At 40.5% G+C, this 16,609-nt stretch overlaps 2 protein-coding genes across 3 annotated transcripts; both read left to right on the forward strand.

The window, feature by feature from the left end:
- The first annotated feature begins 1,257 nt into the window (after positions 1 to 1,257).
- On the forward strand, positions 1,258 to 8,577 carry retsat.2 (retinol saturase, tandem duplicate 2). Its single transcript, XM_035179911.2, has 11 exons — positions 1,258 to 1,488; positions 2,779 to 2,961; positions 3,160 to 3,401; positions 4,761 to 4,962; positions 5,059 to 5,256; positions 5,348 to 5,467; positions 6,224 to 6,362; positions 6,529 to 6,638; positions 6,901 to 7,070; positions 7,675 to 7,834; positions 8,008 to 8,577. Exons 1-11 carry the CDS (start codon positions 1,329 to 1,331, stop codon positions 8,154 to 8,156), a joined length of 1,833 nt encoding a protein of 610 aa, XP_035035802.1. The 5' UTR covers positions 1,258 to 1,328; the 3' UTR covers positions 8,157 to 8,577.
- Positions 8,578 to 9,754: 1,177 nt separating this feature from the next.
- On the forward strand, positions 9,755 to 15,702 carry cdk21 (cyclin-dependent kinase 21). Of its 2 annotated transcripts, none has more exons than XM_035179928.2 (8): positions 9,755 to 9,870; positions 10,058 to 10,310; positions 11,803 to 11,935; positions 12,507 to 12,674; positions 12,904 to 13,013; positions 13,138 to 13,188; positions 14,065 to 14,197; positions 15,191 to 15,702. In XM_035179928.2, exons 2-8 carry the CDS (start codon positions 10,084 to 10,086, stop codon positions 15,287 to 15,289), a joined length of 921 nt encoding a protein of 306 aa, XP_035035819.1. In that variant the 5' UTR covers positions 9,755 to 9,870; positions 10,058 to 10,083; the 3' UTR covers positions 15,290 to 15,702. The 2 variants fall into 2 exon arrangements, with proteins under 2 accessions (XP_035035819.1, XP_035035818.1); XM_035179927.2 differs by having other exon boundaries at positions 9,756 to 9,870; positions 10,053 to 10,310.
- The last annotated feature ends 907 nt before the right edge of the window (positions 15,703 to 16,609 follow it).

A 16,609-nucleotide genomic window follows, 5' to 3' on the forward strand; every position in this document is an offset into this window, starting at 1 on the left:
AACTTAAAAAACAGGTCCATGCTCGCCTTTTCTGGAAAAACTTGTAAGCTCACCCTGAGTGTGGTCTCTGAGGTCAAGATAAGATTATCAAGCCTTAACTACATGAGCGGTGATAGACTTGTTACAATTTGTATATAAGTAGTCATATTTGAGGATGAATTTATCAATGATATTTAAACTTTTTGTCGGTCATGTCAACCTTGTTCCAGAACATGGGACTTCCACAGAGTGCTTCCTTCTGTAATTAATAAGACAACGTGGCTCTTCCTCACAGTTCATCTGTCATATCAGCTCATTTTGCACAATCAGCACAAAGTTGAGTTTCTGTCCTGTCAATTAGAGCAATCTGTTCATACATCTATTCATTATATGTACTGTTTATCTCTTCAGGGTCACAGGGGGCTGGAGACAATCCCAGCTGACATCAGGTGAAAGGCAGTGACACCCTGGACAGGTCGTCAGAGTATCACAGGGCTGCGATACACAACAGACAGATACTACTGGTCGTCTGTGTACAAATACAATATAGCGTGCTCCAGTTTTAGGCACCATTGCAACACTATAAGGAGAACATCTGATTGGTGCCAAATTCATCCTTCAGCATGACAACACAAGACAAAAATGTTTTCAGAGACAAGAAGAATAAGGAGTTGTCATTTTTAAAAGCATCCTTAAATTAACTTCAGTGGCCGTAACCACTATCAATCTAATGTAGGCTATATAGTAATTAATCAAAAATGAATAATAGTATTAATATCTTAATAATTACATCCATACAACTACATTGACGATGATAGTAATTGATGTACAATAATAACAGTAGGGTTTGATCCCTTGGGGATCAGCATTTTTGTTATTACATTTATTTGTATTTTCAGTTTTGCCTCTTTAGTAAATCATGAAAAAACTGTAACAAAAACAACAACAACAACAACAACAGCAACATTATGATAATAATAATATTAATGGTATTATTATGTTATTATTTATTTATATCTTCTGTATTAGTTTGTTTTTTGTATTTTCAGTTTTCCATCTTCAGTCAATTATGAAAACCAGTTAGGGCGTAATAATAATAATAACAATAACAACAACAATAATAATAATACTTTTTAAAGTTATTGTATATTCAGTTATCTATCTTCTGTCACTTATGTAACACAGCTGTTTTTTTCCTTATCATTGATTGGTCCAAACTGTCTGCGGCGCCCTAAGGAAGGCTGTGATTGGTCCTCTCCCGTCGGCGTGTGTCGGGACCTTAACGCGGAAGTGAGCAGTGGGTGCAGGCAGGAGTCAGTTCCCACATCTGTGAGTCTCTCCCCGGCATCATGTGGATCAGTGTGGCCTTAGTCTGCGTCGCTTTGCTCGGACTCATATTAAAATATGTCTTCGGCAGCTCCGGACCCAACCCCTTCGAGAGGGACACCCGGGAACCGCTGAAACCGATGGTTCACGACAGGAAGGAGAAAAACAAAGTGCTGAAACAAGGTGAGTGGAACGACCAATGTCGTCATAATACACTGAGGTCCCACAGCCTGTATAGAAAGGGTTTAGCTTCACTTTAAACTCCCAAAAGCTGAAATGAATGGAAACAATTAATGTCATAAAGTAAAGTGGCTAAAGTAGCTGAAAAAGTTAATTTAACATGTAGAACATAGTGAAGGTATTGGCTCAATATTACCTAACATTGTAGGTCATGAGTCAGTGTATGTGGCTGAGGGGGTTACCCTCTATACAGTTTGTCTTTGAGCTTTAACGTGTTGCATCATTACTGTTCAACAACTGTCTGAAATATTCCTGTTGTTGCACTGAAATGAGTGGAGACACTACCTTTGTCTGATATGTCTTCTTTTCATCCACAAGCAAAAAGCAGCTAAACATTACAACTCAGTGTTTCCCCTACCATTATATTAGGCGCCCCCCCCCCCATCGGCACCCCGCGCCCCCCCTGGAAGGTCAAGTTAATATAGCGCCAGATCTCAACATAAGTCATTTAAGGTTACCTTTCCTATAAAACAGGTCTATAGCTTGCTCTTTTATTAAACAAACTAAATGGCCTTATGTTATTTATCTTATTTACACGACGGCATGTCATTTCTGTCTCTACATGGTCGCGCGTTTAGATTTCTCCTCTGCTCTCTGTATCGCGCACGGCGGAGTTCCATCCCGGCGCGCACACACTGACACGTGCGCGCGCACACAGGTGAGCACACTCCCACCAGCGGACAGAGAGCATCCATCGGAAAACAACAACTTTTCACAATTTGGATTGCTGCTTTAAGCTATCACTATTTTAAGCTATCAGCTATCACTTTTAAAGCCTAACAGTTAATGTATTTGCAGGTCAAGACAAACATCCGCAATAGGCTGCAAGGAGACCATCTTGCAGCCTGCATGCGGATCTCAATAAATGGGCCAGACCTTTCTGACTTCCCATACCAAGAGGCTCTGGACTGCTGTCATTAAAAGAAACACATGAACATCATGATTCCTTTAAGTTTTTGTGTCCGTGTCCGCCGCCCCCCCCCTAAGACAATCAAAAATATTATTATTAGTAATCATGTTATTCTTAATTATAGCTGATCAAAAATACATTTCGTTAAATTTTTTCTTCTAGTTTCAATTTTATCAGCTGTCGAGAATCTCAAAGGTTTGGTCAAATGTGCATTAAGGCATTTTTTACTCTGCAGTAAACCTTTATTCTATAGATTAACTTTTGTTCTGCCCTTTGTGCCACAGTCAAGCTCTTGTTTGAATGTTTTGTTGCCTTTCCCTCAGGTTTTGTGGCCAATAAAATCCCTGACAACCTGGATGCCATCATCATCGGCAGTGGGATCGGTGGGCTCGGACTCGCGGTGCTGCTGGCCAAAGTGGGAAAGAAGGTCCTGGTTCTGGAGCAGCACGATCGGGCCGGAGGATGCTGTCACACGTTCACTGAGAAAGGCTTTGAATTTGATGTTGGTGAGAAAAATGTGTCTTGTCTCTTTTGAGTATTGTCTATATCTTTCATAGATATTTCACATCTAAAAGAAAATGTTGGTGCTGTCAGGCTCTGAAATACAGAACTTTACATCCTGAGAATCAACTATTAATCACCAAATAAAAGCACTGAAAACATCTCTCATAAAACTCAGCTTTGTCCTTATCGGTCTTCCTCAGGAATCCACTACATCGGTGACTTGCAGGACCACAAGCCGTTCCGCTGCATGCTGGACCAAATCACCAATGGACAGCTGCAGTGGGAGCCTCTGGAGAATCCGTTTGACCATGTTGTTCTGGGACCACCAGAAAACCGCCGCCGGTATCCCATCTACAGCGGCAGGACCCGCTTCCCTGAGGAGCTGAAGAAGTGCTTCCCTGGAGAGGAGAAGGCCATCGACGAGTATTTGAAGCTGACCAAGGTAGGATGTTGTAACTTTACTGGCTGTGATAAAGTTTCTTAATTTATGGTGGCTGTACTTTGCAACTTCAATGCAAACACCTGTAAGTGCGTAGTTATGGAAATACACTGAAGATATTCTGCAATGATCTGGCCACTCATTTTCTTATATGAGCTTTACTCTACTTGCAAATGCCTTTTCTCCCACTGTAAAAATAACGGCACTTAGTTACACAAGGAAGTCATTATGCAGATTTCTCTCGATGGTGTCACTGATATTCCTCAAGGAGTCAAGGGTAGTAAACCAAAGGTTAGAGTAATAAGTGAGGTCTATTTTTAGCTGTCATATGGTTTTACATAATTCTATCCAGACTTAGTTGCATTGGAATTTTGCTTTGACACGTACATAAAGTGATGCCAGTCTCCGTATCTGTGTGGAGCCACTTAACTGGATCTATTCATTTTAATTGTCAGTGTATTGTTTATCTCTGTGTAATTGCTCAAAGGTTCGGTGGCCCTCAGAGCTCAATGCACTGCAGCTTAAGAAATCGCATGCAAAAGAACACATCTTCATCAATTTGCGGCAAATAGAAAATGTGCTGCAAATTCCCACAACACGACCAAATCCCAACAACACCACCAAATACTAGCAACACGACCAAATACTCGCAGAATGACCAAATAGTCACAAGATGACCAAATACCTGCAACATGACCAAATACTCAAAAAACAACCAAATAGTCACAACCGAGTGTTTCCAGGGGGCTCTAAAAAGGGATGAATATGCCTGGGACACGCTTGTTGTTATCATGAATTTCGACTGATAAAGTTACCGATTGAAGTTGGCAATCCCTCAGTGTTGTTGGAAAATTTGGTAAATGTTAATATAAATGGTAAATGGTGTTAACCTAGTGTTGGCCTCGTAGTTATTATTAGCCTGCCAGTTCAGGTAATCTGACGAAATACACTAGGTTAACAGCATATATCTGCAGAAAGATCTTAATCATTCGATCACTGAAAGAAAATCACATTGTTTCTTAAACATGAAGGCATCATTTATAATAAATGAGAACCATTCTCCCCCCAGAAATCTATAGTTTTAATATGCTGCTGTTTTTCTTATTTGCTTGTTCATTCTCTTGTGAAAGATGCATCCTGACTCAGGCAATGGCTTATATTTCCCTCCTGAAACCAACAGAACATTTAACGAGGATAAACACTGCACATATTCAGCGTTAATTTACAAATGTTAGAGTGACAAAACAACTCTGTTCAGGCTCATTACGGAAAGAAACTGCTTTGATTACTCTCATATCTCTCAGGTGTCTTTATTCAGTTTTTATTGTCATCATCAATGTGTCATTGTGTGTTTTTCTACAGAAAGCCGGGCGGGGCATTTGGCTCCTGGCTGTACTGAAGCTCTGCCCTGTTCCCTTGGCTAAGTTCCTGGTCTACAGCGGCCTGGCTAAACATCTGTCTTTCTTCTTCAAAATGGCCTCACGCAGCCTGACGGATGTGGTCAATGAACTGACGGAGAACAAAGACCTCCGAGCTGTTTTCACCTACATCTTCGGCACCTACGGTAGGCCAGGGCCAGGTGGGACACCTGAGGTTCTAACGTGGTCGTCTCTTGACTATGCTGCTGTTCACACTTTTTGTTTCCTTCTCTGATCTTCAGGTAACATGCCCAAAGAGGCCAGTTTTTCTATGCACAGCTTGCTGGTCACTCACTACCTGAATGGTGCCTGGTACCCTAAAGGTGGAGCCAGTGAAATCGGCTACCACATGATCCCCATCATTGAGAAGGCTGGTGGTGCCGTGCTAGTCCGAGCTCCAGTTAATCGCATCTTGTTCAATGATGCCAAGGAAGCTTATGGTGGGTGTGGTTCTTAACACACAGTCACAGCATGCAGCATGCAGCAGTTGCTTCCACAGAAGATTCACTGTGTCTGTTCTTTTCCTTTTAGGTGTGAGCGTGATGAAAGGTCAGGAGGAAATCCATATCCATGCCCCCATGGTCATCTCCAATGCTGGAATCTTCAACACCTACGAGAAGCTGCTGCCTAAAGAGCTCCAGGCCATGCCAGGTTAGGCAGGAAAAAGAGTTCCATTAAAAACTTTTCTTTTCATGCAATCGCTAAATGATTCATCTGTGAAATGTTAAAATAGTGAAAAATCTGAATTTCTCAGATCTCAGGGAGTCAACTTTTGATGAGATGTTTTGTCCTGACCACTCAGTTGAATTATATTTTTCTTCCTTGTCTTTTTTTGCCTCAGTGCTGGAAACAGCCAGTGGCCAGAGGTATTATGCTTTTGTCGTCCATATGTACTTGCCTTGTGAACATGTTATCTTAAGAACTCCTTGAGAGAATGCTTTCAAATTTGACACAAATGTTCATTTGGACTCTGCCAGTAGAGAATTTCCTCAAATTATGACCAGTTGTCACATGGACTTCAGTGGTCAAAGGTCACAGTGATCTCATCTCATATTATTGTGAATGCAATATGTCAGGAACACCTGAAGGGACTGAAACTGCACTGGTGTGCAGAGGCGGACAACCGCAGGGCAGTAATACTAGTTTTACACATGGCCTTGATTGAAAAGAAGATTTTATACCTGACAGCAAGTTGCAAAAAGAGTTGAATAAATACAGTTAAATGGTGAACTGGTAAATTGACCTTTGGACTAAGATCATCTTTACCATAAGAAATTGGTGTCTGTTACTTTTAGACTGACTGATTGTTTCCGCACGAGAGGAAATCATTTATTAATGAGGTTCAATGGGCAAATTACACATTACTTGAACGTGTTTCTGTAACGTTGTCCTACATGTGCGTTGCAGCCATTCAGAAGCAGCTCGGTATGATGAAGAATGGTGAAGGAGGCCTGAGCATTTTTCTGGGTCTGACTGGAACCAAAGAGGAGCTGGGCCTGAAAGCAGACAACTACTGGATCTTTGCTGAGAACAACTTTGACGAACTGTATGTTGTGTTGAATCTCGCATGTGTTGCCTGTTAAAATTTTTGGAATTTACGGTTTTTAGTTTAATATTTTAATTGAAGATATTTGAAGTGAATTTTATCTGATCCACCTATTTTGTGTCAATGGGAACTTATATGAAATCGTATCATCTGTTTTCATTGACAGGGTGGAGAGCTATAAGAATGGAAAGAGGGAAGATTCAGCCAAAAATGTACCCCTGCTGTTCGTCGCCTCTCCATCAGCTAAGGATTCAACCTGGGAGGAAAGATCGCCAGGTACACAAACATGAGTTGCAGCATGTGACTACACTAATAAGTTATAGCTTTAAAAAGCATCACTTTTGCTATATTTACTCCTGGCATGCACACACCTCTGAAGTTTCCGACCAGCAAATGGTTATGTGATTTGTGTTTTCAGGCCTGTTAGTTAATGCATGCCTTTCTCTGGACAATCCAGAACCAGGGTTCTAGAATGTGGGAGAACAGTTTTCTGTATTGTCATATATTTATTATATTTAACTTTTTCTTCTCACGTCAGGCAAATCCACCCTGAGTCTGGTCAGCTTTGCCAACTACGAGTGGTTCGAGGAGTGGAAGGACAACAAAGTGTCCAACAGAGGGGCGGACTACAAAGAGCTGAAACAGGTTTTCATCGACTCTATTGTGGAGGTGGTGATGGACGTCTTCCCAAAGATAACCAGAGACAAGGTAAACGCTGAGATGCACACAGATGTAGATTCATCCTGTGTTGTGGTCAGTGACTGTGGTTATGGTGGATTAATCCAAAAGGACCAAAGGGCTTGTGTGTTATTGCAGCTTTTTGCTTGTGCACAACTGTATGTGTATGCACGATCTCAGTGTTTACATGCTTTGGATATTGTGTTATATCACAGAGCACCCAGCCTACCTACTTCTATGTGAATCCAGTCATCAAAAATGCATGAACTTTATTTCCCCAACTCGTTTTCATTCCACACTGAGCTCAGTAAAAGAGCTTATACCGTGTGTCCTGAAATCTTCTGCAGCGAGATGTAAAACTGCAAAATTTGTTAGAATTAGAATTTTAAATCATTGCTGCAGGAACTAGCTGCCAGTGAAATGGATATTTTAGAAGGTACCGTGTTAATTAATTAATTGATAGAATTACAATAGTCTCAATTATTAAATGGTGTTAGAAAAGCCCTATGTCGTTTTTGTAAGGTACCATCTTCAGTTGTTTCTTGGATGCAACGTTTTATACAATTATAAGCAATTTTATGTATGATGCTTCCTGTTTAAATGAAAAAAAAACCTCAAATGTGTTTTTGTGTAGATTGAGTTTGTCGATGCTGGAACCCCCATCACAAACACATACTACATCGGAGCACCCAAAGGTGAAATCTACGGAGCAGATCACGGCATGGCCCGCTTCAGCCCTGAACTCAACTTTACAGTGAGACCTCAGACTCCACTGAAGAACCTCTATCTGACAGGTCAGTTGGTCTCCAGCACACAGCGTGAAAACATCCAGAGGCTATGTTTGAGAGCAGGACTTATTGATTTTCACGTTCAGATTTTTTAATGCCTTCACTCAAAAGGCTGCCCACATTTCCTGACAGGTTGAAACAGTATGAATTTGGTACATTTCATGTTTTGTGTATTTCAGGCCAGGATGTGTTCCTGTGTGGCTTTGCGGGTGCTCTCGCCGGAGCTCTCACCTGCGGCTCTGTCATTCTCAAACGCAACCTCCATCTGGATGCTATCAACCTGGCAAAGAAAACAAAAACTATGAACAGCAAACGCAAAGAGGACTAACTGCCTGTCGACATTCAGCTGAGTGGCCGTTATATACTGTGACTAACCAGTAACTGATTGCACAACAAACTCACAAAAATCTGCGTGTGAGGAGTTTTCGAGTTCCCCAGAACAAGGTGCTAAAACTCATGACACATGCTGTACTTTGTAATATGCACTTATTCAGCTTTGTTAAGCTAGTGGGATGTTTCATGTTTGAATAACGATTATTGAGCTTCTAGCAATTAAATAATTAAAATTACCTCATGCAAATACTTTTGTATCATTCACTGTGTTGAAATTCTTACACACATTTGTTGAGTAGTGTTTGAATTTCTTGTTCTGTGCCCAACTATGCTGTTAATTTTGATTTGCAGTCTGTAACAAGTTTCCAAAGATGACTCCCCATTTGATAATAAACAACGCTTTGGATGCCATTGAGTATCTGGTGTTCTGTGTCTATTTATCTAAATTTCCTCTTGACAGGAAATCTGTATTTCTTTTCTTACTGTATTGGTTGATGATCCACCCTTTACACTGCGTCCAGCAATTAAATCAATAATTTTACCATCGCAGAAGAGGTTGTGTATGTCTGTTAGTTTGCAGGATTACGCAAAATCTAGAGGACAGATTCATACAATGGAAGGATGTGGTGAGGGTCAGGGAAGAACCCATTACACTTTGGTGCGGATCCAGATCAGGGGGCAGATCTAGGATTAGTTTTTTCACTTTCTTTAACATTGTCTGTGTTTTTCAACATTTTCGTCAATTTCAAACGTGTTTCGGAGAGAGTATTTATGAGTGTGTGAAATTTGGTGCAGATCCTAATAAAAATCTGCATCTAGAGACATAAAAAGTGGCTTCATAAGGGGACTGTCGGGCCTTGGCAGAGGTATACACTCTATTGAGTGTCATTCTCGTTATTTACGGGTGTATTGCGGCTTTTTGTCTTACTTGTTGATTCTTATTACAACATTGCATGTTTTATTGTTTCGTGTACCTCAGTAGGCGTTTATGTAATTCATGATTTTACGTTATTTTACTTATTCATTTAATCTTATTCGTTTTTTTGTAAAGCACTTAGCGAATTTTATGAATGAAAGTTGTTTCTTCTTATTCCTATTGTTAGCATTATTAGTAGCAGTAGTATGCAATGTACTACTAATATTATATTGCAAGATACATTATATACTACATAATATTACAAGAATAAAGACGTAATTTAATGAAAAAGGTTATAATACAAGAATAAGATCCTAATATTACAACAATAAAGCCATAATTTAATGAAAAAAGTGGTAATATTACAATAATAGTCATAATTTAAGGGAACAAAATCGTATTATTGCAACAAAATCGTCGTAATTTAATGAAGAAAGTCATGCTATTACGATTATTAAGAATAAAGAAGTAATATTACAATATTATTATTAAAAGTAGTAGTAGTATCATTAAGTAGTACAGTACCACCCACTTTCTTGTCCATAGACAAAGTGTTTGTTTATTTATTTAATGTTTATTTATTGGTAAATAAAGTAGCCTGTGGTCACCTGGACGCAGCACGTGTTGGCGGCAGCACGGAGCCCGTAGAGGAGCTGTTTCCATGTCCAGCTTCCTGATTAGTTCCTGAACAAAGTGGGTGTGATTTTTTTAATAGTTTTTAGAGAAGCTGCCGCCGGGAGCCTCCCTTTCCTCTGCAGCAGCCAGCGGGTGTGGAGGTCCGAGGCCCACTGAGGTGAGTGAAGGCGTCAGACACCGAAGTGAAGCTCAGAACATGAAACTGGTCAGCTGCTTTTAAAACCTGGTTCCTACAGGAGGTTTGTGCTTGTGCAAGCAAGGGGGTCATTATAATTAGCTGCTTGCTAACCTGCTAGCCTCTGATCCGGTGAGCTAGCTTCTTCTGTTTCTCTCCGACAGTGCAGGTTCATTTCTTTATCCCGGGAGCACCATGGCCTTCTCCAGACCTTTATGCTACGAGCTGCTGGCGGCGGTGGGCAAAGGCTCCTTCGGCACCGTGTACAAGGCCCGAGAGGTGGGGGACGAGCCGCGCTTTTTGGCGGTGAAGAAGTTCAAAATCTACGGAGACAGCTCAGACAGCGGGATCCCGGCCTCCATCATCCGGGAGGTGGGGCTGCTGCGGAGGATGCAGTTCTTCAACCATCCCAACATAGTCAAGTTAGTTTATTGTCTAAACTTTATTTTGTGTGTGTTTGTGTTTTGTTGTTTGTCAACTTTAATCCTTCAAGGACTCACGCGCGCGCCCAGCCAACGACCTACTCGCAAACCAAAGGGAAAAAAACCCCTCTGTACCTGGACCAGTTTAAAATGTAATGTGCCTTACTGATGCACGGTCTGAGTTACTTTTCATTATGAATGTATTTCTTGCTACTTATTTCATGAAAAAAGTCGTAATACTACAAAAACAAAGTGGAAATGTAATGTAATAATGTTATATCATTGTGTAATACAATAAGTGGCCAGGAGCTCTACTCCTTCTGGACACATCATCTTGATGCTATGATCTGACTTGATCTTGAGAATCTGACTCATTATTTCTTGAGAAACAACCAAACCTCTTTGAATAACTCACCAGATGTTACCAAATGATAGCACACAGTGGACCACTACCCAACATTTCCTCCTCCACAAAAGAGGCAACTTCCTCCAAGTCTGTGTGGTTTCTTTCTTCAGAATAAACTCCGTTTTTACACAATCATTTCAAAGTCCTGACACTGATGAGCTGAAACATTTAGTATATGGTTATTTTGGAAACAAATAAAAGTTAAACTTGATGCAAGATGTTCCACATTCCTCATTTTAATGCAGGCGACAGGCTGACCCTCTATTCCCCCTCGAAAATATAACGTAGCTTAAAATTTTGATTGAGAATTAGTAAAAAGATCTTCATGAAGTAAACAGAGAGTTAGGACATATGTGGCAGTAAGGCCTGCGCCTGCTTTCTGTCACATGTTGGGTCCATATCTGGTTTAATCTTTGCTTTAATATGTGAGACTGATGCAGATGGAAGATCAGATTCAAACCCGTGGGCTGAGTGAGAGAGCCGAGCAGTGCAGCCATAAAGTGCAGACACAGCTCCCTTGTTGTTAACATTAACTTCCAGAAAGGTGTCGAGTCATGGAATCTGTGAAACATCTTTTCTGAATCTGAAACTACCTGAATGTTAAACCTTTAACAGATACTGAGAGAAGGAAGCAAAAGTTCTGTCTCTTTGCAGGCCATTCATTTTTTATCTCTTCATACTGAAAAATAAAACACTTGAACATACAGTTACCTTCCAGGTCAATTAATTCTTGGTATGCCACGCATATGTCACTTACTTACAGGCAAGTCATTTTCAACTTTATTTAATGGTAAATAATTGTTATAACTCTGTCAGTTCAGTTAGATTGTATATTGATGTGTTTTATATTTTGTCTGTCAATAACATCTATGATAAATTCCAGTCTTGTTTCTGTCAACATTTTTTTTTCTTTTGCACTTTGTGACTCTGTTCTGTGAGAGGTGCTCTATTGAATAAACTTAACTTTATTTTCTATTATGTTCTCCAGATCACAGCTAGCTTTGTTTGTTTTGCTATGAAGCAAACATTTGGTGCCAAAAGAATCTAACTTGATACTTAATGTGTTGTTTTTCTCGTCTCATCCAGGCTGTTGGATGCGTCTGTTGCACTACAGGACAGGACCCTGGACCTGACTCTGGTGTTGGAATACATCGACCAGGACCTGTGCACCTACCTCTCCAAGGTTCCGCCCTCTGGACTGAGCCTTGAGCGCATCAAGGTGTGAACTCTTCACCAAGTCTGAAATAAACAACCTTTTCGCAGAATAAAATTGAACCGCCTCATGCTCTTGACATTTTGGCAACCTGTAAACCAAGATAATAGATGAATTTTGCGCTTTCTTTGACACACTGAAATGATTTGTCTGCTAAAACTTCGGATATTATTGACCTTCAATCTTCAATTACCAACTTATGAGAAAGGAATTTCCATCATACATTCCTCTGACAAAGTCAGGCAGCCTACCACAGCATGTCTCTGCACCTTTTCACAGGGTCAACCAGTCATAACCGTAGACTGTAAATAAAGATGGACAACGTGTCTCTTCAATCATGATTCAGTCTTAGCTGCCAATCAGGTAACAGATTAACAGATAAATGAACATTTGAACAAATAAAACAAGCGATCGAGATGCTTTGGCTTCCCTTTTGGGCAGCTGTCATGTCGTCCATCTTTATATACAGTCTATGGTCATAACATATTCAGTCCAACCTTAAATGGAAGCCATCCCTGAGTTTAGACACCGCTCTTTCACATGACGTCCATCTCAATTCTGCTGTCTGTCTGCACAGGATTTGATGTCGCAGCTGCTGCAAGGTTTGGACTTCCTACACACAAACATGGTGCTGCATCGTGACCTAAAACCAGCAAACATCCTGGTCAGCAGCCACGGAGAAGTTAAGATCGCAGACTTTGGACTGGCACGCATCTACACCTATAATATTGCGCTCACTCCAGGTGTAAGTGAAGCAGCAGCTCAGAATGAAAGAGAACTTTTAACTGTCATAGTGATGTATCTTACTGCAGTGATTCTCTCCTAAGTCATCCCGGAGCCTGGTTTTTCCTTTATAAAGCACTGTGCTCTGTCTGTTTCTTGGCCTGAGGTGAAAAATGTTCTTGTCACTTCTCATACTCTTTGCCTTTGGCTTTTCATTTCTTTATTTTCTGTTGACGTCTGTTTGTTTTCAGGTGGTGACGCTGTGGTACAGAGCTCCTGAGGTGCTGCTGAACTCGGTCTACATGTCCTCAGTGGACATGTGGAGCGCTGGCTGCATCTTCGCCGAGCTCTTCCTCTTGAAGTGAGTAGAGCCAAGTCTGCCTCTGGCTGGAGGAGATGTACGAGTGTAATTCTCAAGTTAGAGGTAAAATATTCTATGATTAAAACGTTGCCAAATAGAGTTTTTTGTGCCTCGTGTCTTACAGACCCATGTTTCAGGGATACACAGAGGTGCAGCAGCTGTGGAAAATCTTTGAGTGAGTGTTGTTTTCCTTTCTTTATCCATAATGAAGAAAGGCAGGGATGTTATTGTACTTTACCAATGCTCAACCAGTCGTCCTGAAAGTCTGAAACAAGGTTCATGTTTTTGTTACATTCTTTACATTGGATGTGGTTAGCTTTGGTTTCATATTGTAAGTATTGTTACGAAGCGCACTAACTTACGGCGTGACTTTTGTGTGACAAACATACGTCCTGTCTTCATCCCCTACATGGAATGTGTCTACTTATACCTGACAGTGATTTGATTGACTTTCTGTTTGAATGGAGAAAATTAATGAACCGGTTAATGTCGTTGCTACTGTAATATAATGGTATTACTACCAGCGTCACCAGCTTCAGGTGCAAAACATTAGTTTGAATGCGCCAAATGAATATACTTGTTGTTCAAACAGAGGTGAAGACTGCAAGGAATCCTACGAGTTTCTCCCGCTTCTTTTTCTTCTCTTGGCTACTGCGGTCTCAATTTCCTGTAATTGGTCCATGAGGCAATCCAGAGTCTATCCAAAAAGCGTTTACACACTACAAACAGGCAAATTTCACTCCTGATACTTTGGTTCTGATTAACTGAAAAGCTCAAAGTTCAGAAGTCCGGTGTGAAAGCCCAGCTCTTGTTGATTTCACAAGTTATTTAACAACCACTGAAACTGAGTTATCACACTGCTTTGGCAATGAAGTAGGTCGGTCTGTAGTGCAGTTGAAGGCTGATCTTTAAGACTTCTGTTTTTGAATCAATAAATAAAGCTTAAAGTTAAAAAAAGGTTGTCTGTCACAACCTCGTACAGTTTCCACTTATATCATGTCCGAGTAGCTTCTATGTTTTGGTCTTCACCGGTTTTAACCATTTTCCCCAGAGTTATCGGTTTGCCTGGTGAGGAGGACTGGCCCAGGGACAGTCCCATCCCATACTCAAGTACCTGGGGACCAAATATTTCCTGCACCGCGATGCTGAACAACGTGGGCAAAGAAGAGAACGAACTTCTCACTGTGAGCAAATGTGTTTCTGTTTTAATGAAATGTCCCAAACAAAAACAAACGACAAATGTTGTACACTCTAGATCATTTTGGAACAGAATCTTATTCTAGTGTATTGGCACTTAAAACAAAGTGCAGTCTTGGCAGATGGGAAGATTGAGACAAATTAATTGAATAAATTTGCTAAATTTAACTAAATGAAAGGTCAGACGTTCAACATAGTAGAAACAATTCATCCTGTTATGATATTTGACCAAATTAGTAAAATGTCTACCTCATCGTGGCGCTAGAAATAAAGTCAGAGGATGACCAATGTCTGTTGGAACCATTCTTTAGGAATCATGATGCACCAAATTTCACAGCAGTAGACCGTAAATATAAATGAACTACATGACAGCTCCCAAAAGTGAATCCAGAGTGTCTTGGTCGCCCCCTGGTGGATGGCTGCAATATAGGTCATAAACCTTGCCTCCTCCATTTTAGTGGATGAGACATGGACCAAACTCAAAACTCAAAGTACACATTAAATACATTTTTCTTAGTTATGGTTTCAATCATTTTAGCTAGTTCTTATTGAACTGATATATGTTTAAGTGTTCATTTTCTGTTAGGTTTTAATTAGTTATTCACTGTTATTGAAACGAGGGGAAACATGATTGACAGCTGAGACTAACTCATCATTGGTCGAGTGTGTGAATTGGTGGGACCTCAATACTGTGGCTTTGCTCCACACCACAAACATTACTGCGCCGACTTTGCTCCAGATGATGTCGAAAGTGCAAAATGCCATCACCAGCATGTATTCACGATATTTTGACTTCATTTCTGGATAGTGGAAGAAGGTGGAGACTTGTCATCCATCTTTATTTATAAAGCTGCAGCCAGGTCAGACTAGGTGAGCAGGTTTAAGACATTAGTTTGGTAACTTTTCAGGATCAGACCACAGGTACGCCCCAGTTCTTTTCTCCAAGTCATTAATAACGTGCAACATTTCCTCACCTGCAGAAATGTTTGGCGTTCAAACCAAGCAGCCGCATCTCCGCTGCCGAAGCTCTGGCTCATCCCTTCTTCACGAAGGACTCGGTCGAGTCAGGAGCGGATTGATCTACTTTGGAACATTCATGCCAACACTCACAGTTCAAGTTGTGAGTGGGATGCAACATGTTTGAGTTACGTTTATTGAGATTTCAGCAAACCTGCAATTACCTCATGCAAATACTTTTGTATTTTGAAAGTGTACTCACACAAAGACATACTGCTACGTTGTTCTTGTTGAATGTTACAACAAAAAATAAGGATTCTCTTTGGCTGCTGACAGCACTATTATGAGCACTTTCACGATGGCCACTTAGTTTGTTTTGTTTCATCAAAACTTCTTTTGCTCCAGATTTTTGAATAAGAAAAAATGAAGTCTTTTTATTTGAGTAATTGTTGTGAAGATATTTGGAATCGTGTACTAGATTTATTTTTGTCAAAGGGAGTTTTGTTGTTAATAAAAGAAGTATTTCTATAAATAATTGTCTCACTGATCTGTCTCTGCTTTTTAATGTAGCATACCTGGTCTACTGATTGTATGAGACTTTCCCTTGTAATTGCACAGTTTGTACAGATGGGGGCAGTGCTGAAACATTTCTTGCATCAGGTGAGGAGGACTAGTTACACAGGGGATCTTTGATCTTCACGTTGTTTTGTTGAAGACCCCCAATTCCATGGCCAGCTGTAAAAGATGCAACACAGTTAAACAACAGAAGAAAAATAAACAACACTCTTCAGAGTACAAACAAAAAACAACTCAAATGAATAAGGCATTCATTATTGCAAGTATTGCAAAATGGAAAACAATACACATGAATATGAGGGAAAATACTGTAGATACAAATTTAAACATCAAGTATCACTGGATTATTTCAAGACAGAATGGTGAGAATTCAGAGTGGACTAGATTGACTTGTAGAACTTTTGGAGGGCAGACCCAGGATTATTGTTTTTTCACGTTGTGAGATATGGTGTTTGACATTTTCACCAATTTCCTGGAGAATATTTCATGGACCTTGATGTAAAAAAAAGGCAGATTTAGAGAACTGATATCTATAAGTGTGTGAAATTTGGTGCAGCTTGTTTGAATGTGAGGGGATTGCTGGGCCTTGGAGGATGTATGGGCTCTACTGAGTGTCAGTCTCATCACTGCAGACACAGGAAACATGTTATCCACATCAGATATGCAGAACCACTGCATGGCTCGAGCCTTAACCAATGTTATGGCGCCTTCTATCACATCTAGCCTCATTTAATAACAAAATGCAAACTTGCAGAAACCGTTGCCACTTGTTGATTCCTGTGCGTGAGACCACAGCTCAACGGGAGCAGCGTCTCTTGGTTGCCTCCTGGGCAGTGGAAGGGGCGTCCTCGTTCATCCATCTATTT

This window comes from Hippoglossus stenolepis, chromosome 16 (assembly GCF_022539355.2).
Source record: "Hippoglossus stenolepis isolate QCI-W04-F060 chromosome 16, HSTE1.2, whole genome shotgun sequence".
NCBI lineage: Eukaryota > Metazoa > Chordata > Actinopteri > Pleuronectiformes > Pleuronectidae > Hippoglossus > Hippoglossus stenolepis.